The sequence below is a fragment of the Hemitrygon akajei genome, chromosome 6, assembly GCF_048418815.1.
Source record: "Hemitrygon akajei chromosome 6, sHemAka1.3, whole genome shotgun sequence".
Classification (NCBI taxonomy): domain Eukaryota; kingdom Metazoa; phylum Chordata; class Chondrichthyes; order Myliobatiformes; family Dasyatidae; genus Hemitrygon; species Hemitrygon akajei.
Window position 1 is genome coordinate 94,536,888 of NC_133129.1, and position 12,943 is coordinate 94,549,830.

At 42.4% G+C, this 12,943-nt stretch overlaps 1 protein-coding gene across 1 annotated transcript in view; it reads right to left on the reverse strand.

The window, feature by feature from the left end:
* Positions 1 to 1,386: 1,386 nt before the first annotated feature.
* Positions 1,387 to 12,943, reverse strand: part of LOC140729298 (cornifelin homolog) — a 43,108-nt gene continuing 31,551 nt past the window's right edge. The window contains exons 3-4 of the mRNA XM_073048904.1: positions 10,494 to 10,672; positions 1,387 to 3,609 (exon numbers count right to left, since the gene is read on the reverse strand). Coding sequence (XP_072905005.1) covers positions 3,406 to 3,609; positions 10,494 to 10,672 — 383 coding nt within the window. The 3' untranslated portion in view covers positions 1,387 to 3,405. The remainder of the gene's footprint in view (positions 3,610 to 10,493; positions 10,673 to 12,943) is intronic.

The following is a 12,943-nucleotide window of genomic DNA, read 5'->3' on the forward strand; positions in this document are numbered from 1 at the left end:
GGTCCGTGAACCCCAGATTGGGAGGCCCTCCACTAGAGGCATTTAAGGGTTGTTTAGATAGGCACATGAACGTGCAGAGAAATGGGGGGATGTGGATATTGTATAGGGCAGAAGGGATTCGTTTAGTTGAGGACTTAATTACTAGTTTAACTTGCTTGGCACTATATCGTGGGTGCTACGCGAGCATAGCGGTTAGCGTGCTAATAATTTTATCTCAGTGTTTCAGAGTTCAGAATTCAATCCCAGCATCCTCTGTAAGGAGTTTGTACTTTCTCCACATCGAATGCATGGGTTTCCTCCCGCAGTTCAAATACGTACCGGTTAGTAAGTTTATTGGTCATTGTAAGTTGTCCTGTGATTAGTCAAGGGTTAAATCAGGGGTTGCTGGGCTGGAAGGGGCCTGTTCCACGTTGTATCTCTAAATCAATCGATCAATAATGGGCCAAAAAGCCCACTACCATGCTGTCGTGTTCTATGTTCTGTCTGTCTCTGGGGCATATCCTTCATGACACAGCTCAGGCAAAACTCCAAGTTGAGAATCTCCCTCTCAAACTCTCGTTTGACTCTTTCATGAACGGCTGACGGAATGAAATTAGTAGTTAAACGAGTAAATTAAAACGCTCCACCAGACCAGTTCCTTCTGCCTACACAATGTGCATAACCTTCCAGTCGCGAGCCTATCTACCATCCCGTCATGGTCTCAGGAAATGGAAGCTCTCACACTCCCTTTGCAAGTAGTGCAGAACTAGTGGAACCAATTCCAGAATGAGGCCTTCTCCAGGCGCTGGTTGTAGAATTGCAAGCGCACAGACTTTCGAATATAGAAGACATCTATCTCAGTTCCTCACTTTTCAACCACATCTTCCCTTATGAAACCACAGATACTAATGTTCGGTGTTACACCTTCCACCACTCTCCTATCTCAGACACAACGCCAAGATCCCAAAGACTGCAGGGGTGTGAGTTTATAACGGCACAGGGGCTGTCATTGTTATGCAAGGAATTATTTTCTTGTCTCTTTTCACTTTTCCCCCCTTCCCATCCCATAGAAGATACAAAAACCTGAAAGCACATACCACCAGGCTCAAGGTCATTGCTCGCAGACTCTAACTGTGAGGAAAAAAAGTTCGTCACAGCTTCTTCCCCTCGGCCATCAAATTTCCGAGCAATGAACCCAGGAGTACTACCTCAGTATTTTTGTTCTCTTTTTGCACTACTATTTTTTCAATATATATTTTTATTGTAATTTGTAGTGTATTTTATGCATTGCACTGTACTGCTGCCGCAAAACAACAAATTTCACAATGTATGTCAGGAAAATTTCAGCCTGATTCTGATTCTGTTATAAGACGACTGAGTGGTTCCCTAGTCCAATAAGATGCAGTGTTTATTTTCAATCTTTTTTTATTGATTTAAAAGAATAAGGATAAATACAAGTCAGAGGAGAAGTTATCTCAAATACATATTTCAAAAATAGTACAAGAAATATACACTGTCACAATCATATATAGTATAGTAATAAGCTAATATAAAGAAAAAAAAGTACCACAACTCCTCTTAACAACTTATAGAAAAAAAGACTCAAAAACTTCTATTATGAGAGAGAGAAAAAACCCACTAAACTAACCTAAAACAAAGAAAAAGGAACTGGGCGGTCCATTTTGAGGATATAATTTTAAAAAATGGAAAAATCCTTCTGGTCAAATCTAAAACTTTGCGGTGAAGTAAAAAAAGATTAACCGAGAAAGTAAAAAGAATTAGATCATATGAAAATATTGAATAAAAGGTTGCCACGTTTGCTCAAATTTAAAAGATGTATCAAATGTCCGACTTCTAATTTTCTCCAAACTTAAACATGACGTAATGGAGGAGAATATATATGTATGTATATGCACTATGTGTGTGTCATCTGCGTCTCTGTGTGTCTGGGTGACTGTATGGGAGTGATCAAGTGCCTGTGTGTGTGGGTTCTACCCTCCAAATGTTTCGGACTCTCCTGCAGCGAGATCGAGATTTTGTTCTGCCCAACGCACGTTGGGGTAGAGGATTCACGTAGATAGCCAATTTGAAGCTGGGAGAGTTCTTTGCAATACAGCGGACTCTAACTAATCAGAGTTCACTTTTACAATCAAATACACAAATACAGATCTCCCCGAGAGAGAGAGGGACTGAGAGACACCGGTCAGTGTACAGATATCCCCCTGAGAGAGAGGGACTGAGAGACACCAGTCAGTGTACAGATATCCCCTGAGAGAGAGGGACTGAGAGACACCAGTCAGTGTACAGATATCTCCCTGAGAGAGAGGGACTGAGAGACACCGGTCAGTGTACAGATATCCCCTGAGAGAGAGGGACTGAGAGACGCCGGTCAGTGTACAGATATCTCCTGAGAGAGAGGGACTGAGACACAACAGTCAGTGAACAGATATCCTGAGAGAGAGGGACTGAGAGACAATGGTCAGTGTACAGATATCCCCCTGAGAGAGAGGGACTGAGAGACAATGGTCAGTGTACATATATCCTGAGAGAGAGGGACTGAGAGACACCGGTCAGTGTACAGATATCTCCTGAGAGAGAGGGACTGAGACACAACTGTCAGTGAACAGATCTCCCCGAGAGAGAGAGGGACTGAGAGACACCGGTCAGTGTACAGATATCCCCCTGAGAGAGAGGGACTGAGAGACAATGGTCAGTGTACATATATCCTGAGAGAGAGGGACTGAGAGACACCGGTCAGTGTACAGATATCTCCTGAGAGAGAGGGACTGAGACACAACAGTCAGTGAACAGATCTCCCCGAGAGAGAGAGGGACTGAGAGACACCGGTCAGTGTATAGATATCCTGAGAGAGAGGGACTGAGAGACAATGGTCAGTGTACAGATATCCTGAGAGAGAGGGACTGAGAGACACCGGTCAGTGTACAGATATCCCCCTGAGAGAGAGGGACTGAGAGACAACGGTCAGTGTATCGATATCTCCTGAGAGAGAGGGACTGAGAGACACCGGTCAGTGTACAGATATCTCCTGAGAGAGAGGGACTGAGACACAACAGTCAGTGAACAGATATCCTGAGAGAGAGGGACTGAGAGACAATGGTCAGTGTACAGATATCTCCCTGAGAGAGAGGGACTGAGAGACAACAGTCAGTGTACATATATCCTGAGAGAGAGGGACTGAGAGACACCAGTCAGTGTACAGATATCCCCTGAGAGAGAGGGACTGAGAGACACCGGTCAGTGTACAGATATCCCCTGAGAGAGAGGGACTGAGAGACAACGGTCAGTGTACAGATATCTCCTGAGAGACACTGGTCAGTGTCTGACAGGGAGAGTGCAATCCAATAAACATTATTTCAAACTTCTATTGCTCTGCATAGATCATTTTCTCAGCCCAAACACGCAGCTTTACTGTGGGTACTGAGGGGCCACCTGATTGGAAGGCTGGGCTGCGTACATAGGCTGGGGCACGTAGGTCGGGTGAGGCAACATGGAGGTGGTGGCGTTGATTACGGTCACTTGCTGCTTGCGTTGCTTTATCTCCCTGGCGATTTGACACCAGCCGCACGAGAGGCACCAGTACATAATGCAGCAGTCATTGCAGATGGATCCCTGAGTGAAGAGACAGAACGATTCGTCAGTGTCTGACCTTTGGCAAGTTGCCCACATTGAATGGTATCACCCCTTTCAGCTGGCCCTTCAGTCCAAACCCACCACCAGCCGTTCTCCCCACATTCTTGTCTGCGAAGCAGCTGTATGGGGGTGTTGAAGGAAGTATACTGTATGACATTGTCACCTTCATAGGCTGGGATATTAAATATACACCCAGTGGCTACCTTATGAGGTACACCTGCAGATAATGCAAATATCCAATCTACCAATCATGCGACAGCAACTTAATGCATAAAAGCATGCGGACAGGGTCAAGAGATTCAGCTTTGTTCAGACCAAACATCAGAAGTGTGATCTAAGTGACTTTGACTGTAGGATGATTGCTGGTGTCGTACAGGGTGGTTTGAGTCTTCAGAAACTGCTGATCTCCAGGGAATTTTCACACACAACAGAGAATGGTGTGAAAAACAAAAAAATAAGAGCACCCAGTGAGCGGCAGTTTTGTGGGTGAAAACAGCTTGTTAATGAGCGAGGTCAGAGGAGAATGGCCAGACTGGTTCAAGCTGACGGGAAGGTGACAGGAACTCAGATGACCTCTCATAGTCCCAGAACACAATCAGGAAAAGCTCAATACCTCTACATTCTGGGGAGGCTGAAGGGAGCTGGACTTTGCACATCCATACCCACGCCGTTCTGCAGATGCTCAGCAGGGTGCATAATCTGTGCCTGGTATGGAAACCACACTGTGGCCTCCAACAGGTAGTCAAAACTGCCCAACGCATCACCAGCCTGCCCACTATCAAAGATGTATATCTATTTACAGAAAGGTGCCAGTAAAGGGCCAGTGACAATGTGAAGGATCCCACCCACCTGCTCATGGACTATTTGTCCCAATCCCTATGTGGCAGCCACACTGGGACCATTGGACTCAAAGGTGGTTACTACCCCCAAGCAGCAAGTGATCAACACCTCCACTCACCAACCCACCCCACCACACTATATTGTTTTTATATAGATTCTCCTGCACCTATTATCACTTTATGGACATCCAATCAATGTATATAAGCTATCTTATATATTTATATTTATTGCAATTTTTTATTCATGTGTAATTTCTTTTGAGTGTCATCAGATCTGGACAGTTGTTTTGTTCTCCTTTACACTTGTATACTGGAAGTGACATTAAACAAACTTGAATCTTGAGTTACAACAGTGGTGTGCAGAAGAAAATCTTTGGATGCACAACATTGGAACCTTGAAGTGGATGGGCTGCAGCTACAAAAGAACATGAACGTACACTCAGTGGCCACTTCATTAGGGACAGAAGCAACTTAATAAAGTGTCGATGAGGGTAAAAGTTAGGATGTTAGCTGCAGCTTTAAAAGCCACCAGATAAATGACAGACGTTTGAGAAGTTTCGGCATGACATCTTAAACTTTGACGAACTTCTATAGATGTGTAGTGAAACCAATACAGCTTTGTATGGAAACACCAACCCCCTTGAATGGAAAATCCTACAAGTAGTAGTGGATATGGCCCAGACCCTTTCTCAGGACTGGATTTCCAGCCTTCTGGATTTCAATCAGGATTAGCAGCATCTGTAGAATCTCTTGTGTTCACCTTTAAAACACTACCATTGTTTCTGTCCTCACTTTTCGTTCCAGATATTCACCGACCTCGGTATGGAAAATTTACCCCTCAGATCTCCTTTAAATAACCATATAACAATTACAGCACGGAAACAGGCCATCTCGGCCCTTCTAGTCCATGCTGACGCTTACTCTCACCTAGTCCCACTGACCCGCACTCAGTCCATAACCCTCCATTCCTTTCCTGTCCATATTTTACTTTAAATGACAATACCGAACCTGCCTCTACCACTTCTACTGGAAGCTTCTTCCACACAGCTACCACTCTCTGAGTAAAGAAATCCCCCCTCATGTTACCCTTAAACTTTTGCCCCCTAACTCTCAACTCATATCCTCTTGTTTGAATCTTCCCTACCCTCAATGGAAAAAGCCTATCCATGTCAACTCGATCTATCCCCCTCATTATTTTAAATACCTCTATCAAGACCCTCTCAATTTTCTACGCTCCAAAGAATAAAGACCTAACCTATTCAACCTTTCTCTGTAACTTAAGTGCTGAAACCCAGGTAACATTCTGATAAATCTTCTCTGTACTCTATTTTGTTGACATCTTTCCTATAATTGTGACCAGAACTGTACACAATACTCGAAATTTGGCCTAACCAATGCCTTGTACAATTTTAACATTACATCCCAACTCTTATACTCAATGCTCTGATTTATAAAGGCCAGTATACCAAAAGCTTTCTTCACCACCCTGTCCACATGAGATTCCACCTTCAGGGAACTATGCACCATTATTCCTAGATCACTCTGTTCTACTGCATTCTTCAATGCCCTACCATTTACCATGTATGTCCTTTTTGGATTATTCCTACCAAAATGTAGCACCTCACACTTATCAGCATTAAACTCCATCTGCCATCGTTCAGCCCACTCTTCTAACTGGCCTAAATCTCTCTGCAAACTTTGAAAATCTACTTCATTATCCACAATGCCACCTACCTTAGTATCATCTGCATACTTACTAATCCAATTTACCACCCCATCATCCAGATCATTAATGTATATGACAAACAACATTGGACCCAGTACTATTCCCTGAGGCACACCACTAGTCACCAGCCTCCAACTTGACAAAGTTATCCACCACTACTCTCTGGCATCTCCCATCCAGCCACTGTTGAATCCATTTTACTACTTCAATATTAATACCTAACGACTGAACCTTCCTAACTAACCTTCCATGCGGAACCTTGCCAACTTCTTTACTGACGTCCATATAGACACCTCACTTGCCAAAGCAACCTCGTATCTTCTTTTAGCTTTTCTAATTTATTTCTTAAGATTCTTCTTACATTCTTTATATTCCTCGAGCACCTCATTTACTCCATGCTGCCTATATTTATTGTAGATATCTGTCTTTTTCCTAACCAAGTTTCCAATATCCCTTGAATATCATGGCTCTCTCAAACTTCTAACCTTTCCTTTCAACCTAACAGGAACAGGTCCCACCTTCCCTGGAAAACTGCCCAATTATCTATAAATCTGAAGCCCTCCCTCCTGCACCATGTCTTCAGCCACGTGTTGATCTGCACTATCTTACTATTTCTAAACCCACCTGCATGTGGCACTGGTAGTAATCCTGAGATTGCTATCCTGGAGGTCCTGTCCTTTAACTTGGCACCTAGCTCCCTAAACTCACCTTTCAGTACCTCCTCACTCTTCCTACCCACATCATTGGTCCCTACATGGACCACGACATCTGGCTGCTCACCCTCCCTCTTGAGAATACTGAGAACTTGATCCGAGATATCGCGGACCCTGGCACCAGGGAGGCAACAGACCATTTGGGTTTCTCGATCTCTTCCACAGAACCTCCTATCTGTCCCCCTAATTACTGAATCCCCTATCACTACTGCTCTCCTCTTTTCCCTCCTTCCCTTCTGAGCTGAGGGTCCAGTCTCGGTGCCAGAGACACAACCACTGCAACTTATCCCTGGTAGGTCGTCCCCACCAACAGTATCCAAAATGGTACACTTATTGTCTTCACTTAAATGTCTTCACTTTGACAATGAACCCAGGCCTGCACAACCAGGCACCTTCCAGTCTCCACACAGCTAACAGGGATCACCTGCCACTCATTTCTAACTCGTCACCTGCAGCCTATTTAAACCCAGCTCTCATTCACAGCCCTTCTTCACCCATTGAACCAGCCAGTTGCTACTAGCTTTCTGTTACCTTGTTGCCTCATCATGTTAAGTATCTGTTCTCTCTTTGTAGGTAAACTTTACTTAAACAAGCTTGTTTATTATTCCAAATATAAGATGTTAAAATTGAATCTAAAGAATCAAAGTAGGTCTTAGGAATAAAAATAGGTAAAGCCTGAAAAAGATATAAAAATTTAGGAAGAATCTTCATTTTAATCAAATTAATTCAGCCAATTAGGGATAAAGAAAGAGGAGACCATTTAAAAAGTGTCTTTTTCACATAATTCAATAAGGGTTTTAAGTTATCTTTAAATAAATTCTTGAAGTTTTTAGTAATTGTTACACCTAGATATGTAAATTGACTTGTAACAACATGGAACGTAAATTTGGCATTTGATGACATTAGGTCATTTAAAGGAAATAGCTCACTTTTATGTAAGTTCAGCTTATATCCTGAAAAAAAACTAAACTGGGAAATTAAAGAAAGAACTAAAGGTAAAGAAGTTTCAGTGTTAGAGATAAAAAGTAAAATATCATCAGCATGTAACGAAATCTTATGAGTCATACCTTCCCTTAGTATACCAGAAATGTCCTTAGATTCTCGAAATGCTTTTGCTAAGGGTTCTATAGCTAAAGCAAAAAGTAAAGGACTAAGAGGGCAACCTTGTCTAGTTCCCCGCTGTAATTTAAAGGGCTTAGAAATTTGAGAGTTAGTAATAACCTGAGCGGTAGGAGACATGTAAATTAATTTAACCCAATGAATCTTATATTTGGAATAATAAACAAGCTCTTTTAAGTAAAGTTTACCTACAAAGAAATAAAGAGATTGGTGGATTAGCCCTACCCAATTTTAGGTTTTATTATTGGGCTGCCAATATAAGGAATATTACTTTTTGGTCCTATTACATTTATCATAAAGATTGCCCATCATGGGTCTCCTTAGAAGTTAATTCTGTAAAAAATTCCTCTATTGTCTCTCTTCTTGGATCATACTCTTCTTTTTCAGCAAATAAAACAACATAACATAATTGCTAAGCAAACTTTAAGGATCTGGTCTCAATTTAGAAAATTTTTTGGTTTAGTGAATTTTTCATTATCATCTCCCATTCTCCTTAATTATTTTTTTATTCCTTCCATGACTGACAATGTCTTTAAGGATTGGGATGAACTAGGTATTAAGTGTTTTTGGGACCTGTTTATCTCAGGAACTCTTGCTTCATTTGACTAATTGTCAATTAAATTTGCACTGCCAAAAACATATTTTTACAGATACCTTCAAATTAGAGATTTCTTACATTTCCAATTAACTACTTTTCTTATAGGTCCTGATAAAAATTTACTGGACGATCTTTTAAATTTAAAACTTTTTGTTAATGGTTCTATTACCGGTATCTATAACTTGTTGATTGATTCTAGACAAGACTTTTTAGATAAAATAAAAAGAGCTTGGGAGAATGACCTAAATTGTCAGATTTCTGATGAAAGATGGAATAAAATTCTTAAATGGGTTAATAAATCATCTTTCTGTGCTCGTCATTCTCTTCTACAATTTAAAGTGGTTCATAGAGCTTACATTTCTAAACTGGAGCTGTCCAGTTTTTATCTGAACGTTTCTCCTCTTTGTAATAAATGCAACTCTGCTGATGCCTCTTTAATTCATATGTTTTGGTTTTGCCCTAAAATTGAAAAGTTTTGGCGGGAAGTATTCCATACCTTTTCACAACTTTTTAGGGTCCAATTTGACCCAAATCCCCTTTACTGCCTTGTTTGGTATTATTGCAAATGAAGATATAACTTTAAATACTCCTAACCTACAGGTTTTAGTTTTTACCTCTCTTTTAGCAAGGAGAGCAATCTTGCTTAAGTGGAAGGAGTCTACCCCTCCTACACATCTTCAATGGCTACGTGATATTATGTCTTATTTAAATTTAGAAAAGATCCGCTGCTCAGTCTTAAATTCGAAACAATCTTTTTATGATATCTGGGGACCTTTCCTAAATTACTTTTCCAATTTATAAAGTTTAACAGTGCACAGACTTTTATGTATATTTCTATCTTCTCTTCTTAAGCGAATATGTTTTTTTTCTAATTACCCATTATCATCCATCAGCTTTTTTCTTTGGTAGTTGGTAGGGGGTTGACTTTTTTATATAAAAAACTTCTTTTATGATGTATGACCTATCTTTAAATTTTTGATTACAGAGCGGTATACCTTTATGTGATATGCTATAACATTTTGATCAATTTTATTACAATATATGAATGTACATAATTTATGTTGAGATGTATCTATGTGTTGCACTCTGTAAATCTTGTTTTTTCTTCTGAATAAAAATATTGTAAAAAGAAAGTATCTGTTCTATCTTGTTTTGTGTCCCCTCATTGCTTGTTACTTTGCTGTTTATTATTAACTTCATCACTCACCACTAAATCACCTCTGCTGCTCTGTGTTTGAGTCAAACCTTCTCTACATTTCCTTACGCTGTGTATTCTAGTTCTAGACTCTGTGTCCTAGATCAAAAAGACTTTGACTATCTATCCTATCTAGGTCCCTCCCAATTTCAGAAAGCTCTACAAATTCACCCCTCAGGGAGAAAAACACAATTGTAGCCAAACTCTCCAGGAAATCCAATCTCTCCTTATAACTACGGTCCTCCGTACAGATTGAGTGAGTCTCCTCTGTGTTCTCTCTGTTTCTATCACTTCCTTCCTGTAGTGCTGCAGCCAGAACTGCATTTGGTGGTACAGAACAGGAGAGAGACACACAGGCAGAGAAAGACAGACAGAATGTGATACAGGCAGAGAGAGAGAGAGAGAAAGGGGACAGAGATGGGGGTTGGAAAAGGGGGGGAGACAGAGAGAGAGAGAGAGAGAGAGAGAGAGAGAGAGAGAGAGAGAGAGAGAGAGAGAGAGCGAGGGAGAGAGGGCGTGAGCAAAAGAGAGAGTGACAGACAGAGAGAGAACAACTGAACACAGGGTGAAACGTGGCCATGAGTGACAGGAAAGTGGTGATGGTATGGGTGGGGTTATCCCAACTCTGAAAATTTGGCCTGGGATCGTGCCTTGCCAGGACCTTCGATCTTACCTGGATGTTGTAGCGCTCATGGGTGGCCGATCGCATGACGAGGGAGATCGGAGGAATTGCAGTCGAGACGTAGCCAAAGCCGTTACAGCACAGCTCCAGCAGTGGGAGGCAGAGGCACTCTCCAAATTCGTCAGCCGTCTTACACATGAAGCAAGGAAAGCACCAGGCGGCAAGGCAACCTGGGGAGAGCAGGGCCTAAAGGTCAGAGGTCACACAAGCACGCGCACGCACGGAACGATATGGGCCGAACATCGGGAATAACTGGAGAGCACATTAGCGTGATGCTGTAGTCCTCTGTGACTCGAGGACTTGTCTCTGATTGTGGCTGTTTCTTTTGCATTCAGGTCGTGAGCTGAATTGAGAGTCTAGCCAACATGGAAACCAACCTCACCTCCAGGGATTCTGTCTGCACTCCTCACTGCCGGCATAATGAAGACCCCCCCACCCCACCACCCAGGACATTCTCTCTCCACCCCCTCCCATTGGGCAGAAGGTGCGTAGAAACACTCGAAAGAACATACCACCCTCCAGGCTCCAAGGCGGCTTCTATCCCACAGTTATAAATCAACTGACGGAGCTCCTGAATGTTAATGAAGAACACTTAACTGAAGGCCACAAGACATAGGAGCAGAGTTAGGCCATTCTGCCCATCGAGATTACTCCACCCTCCTGCCTTCTCCCCATAACCTTTGATGCTCTTATTAACGACAACCTATCAACCTCCGCTTTAAGTATACTCAAAGATTTCACCTCCGTAGGAATCTGTGGTAATGAGTTCCACAGGTTCACCCCCCTCTGCTAAAGAAGTTGCTACTCATCCCTGTTCTAAAGGTAGATCCTTTTATTCGGAAGCTGTGCTCCCTGGTGCTAGACTCCCCCATGTCCACTGTGTCTAAGCCTTTCAATAAATTTAACAATAAGCCATTCAGCCCATCCAATCTGCTCTGCCATTAGCATCATGATTACTGCACTTCCCTCTCAGCCCCAATCTCCTGCCTTTTTCCCGTATCCCTTCATTCCCTGACTAATCAAGAGTCTATCAAACTCTGCCTTAAATGTACCCAGTGACTTAGCTTCCACAGCCGCCTGCGTCACGAATTCCACAAATTCACCCCCCCCCCCCCCCGGCTAAAGAAGTTCCTCTTCATCATTATAAAAGGACACCCCTCTATTCTGAGGCTGTGTCCTCTGGTCAGACTCTCCCATCATAGGAAACATTCTCTCCACATCCACTCTATCAAGGTCTTTCACCATTTGATAGGTTTTCAATGAGGCCAGCCCTCATTCTTTAGAATTGCGGTGAGTAAAGGCGCAGGGCCATTAAACGCCCCTGATATGACAAGCTTTCAATCCCGGAATCATTTTCATGAACCTCCTTTGAAACCTCTCCTTTGTTAGCACATCCTTTCTTAGATAAGGGGCCCAAAACTGCTCACAATACTCCGAGTGAGGCCTCACCAGTGCTTTATAAACCCTCAACATTACATCCTTGCTCTTATATTCTAGCCCTCTTGAAATGAATGCTAACATTGCATTTGTCTTCCTCACCACAGACTCAACCTGAAAATTAACTTTTAGGATTCCTGCACTTGTGCACCAAACATTAAACTTCACCTTAATATAGACACGCTAGTCCAGATTCATGTTTTGGGTGCAGGTTGATGGGAGTAGGTAACTTAAATTGTTTGGCATAGACTTGATGGCCCAAATGGCCTGTTTCTATAACTCTCTGTCTCTAACTCATGTCTTTTTCTCATTGTTGTTTGTCAGTCTTTGTTTATGTACTGTGTAGCTTTACACAAATCCTATCGTATTTCTTTATTTTCCAGTAAATGTCTACAAGAAAATCAATCTTAAGGTATATGATGACAAGGTGGTACATACACTTTGATAATACATTTTCTTTGAAATTTGAACATCGTTGGGATGTGGGAGGGAACTGGGAGCACCCGTGGGAAACCTATGCGGTCACAGGGAGAAGGGACACACACACACAGTGCTGATGTCAGGATCAAGCCCGACATCAGACGTCAGGTGTAAGTTGGTGACGTGTAGGCTCTGTCTGTTGACAAGGTAATCAAGCCTGACAAGGTGAACTTAGAGGTGGAGGGACTGTTTTACAACAGACAATAGACAATAGACAATAGGTGCAGAAGTAGACCATTCGGCCCTTCGAGCCTGCACCGCCATTTTGAGATCATGGCTGATCAATTCCTATCAATACCCGGTTCCTGCCTTGTCCCCATATCCCTTGATTCCCCCCATACCTATCTAGCTCCTTCTTGAAAGCATCCAGAGAATTGGCCTCCACTACCTTCCGAGGCAGTGCATTCCACACCCCCACAACTCTCTGGGAGAAGAAGTTTTTCCTTAACACTTGTTTTCTGGTTTTATTACATTCCTCTCATAGTTCTATAAATACATTAAAAAAACAGCCATAAATCTGATGC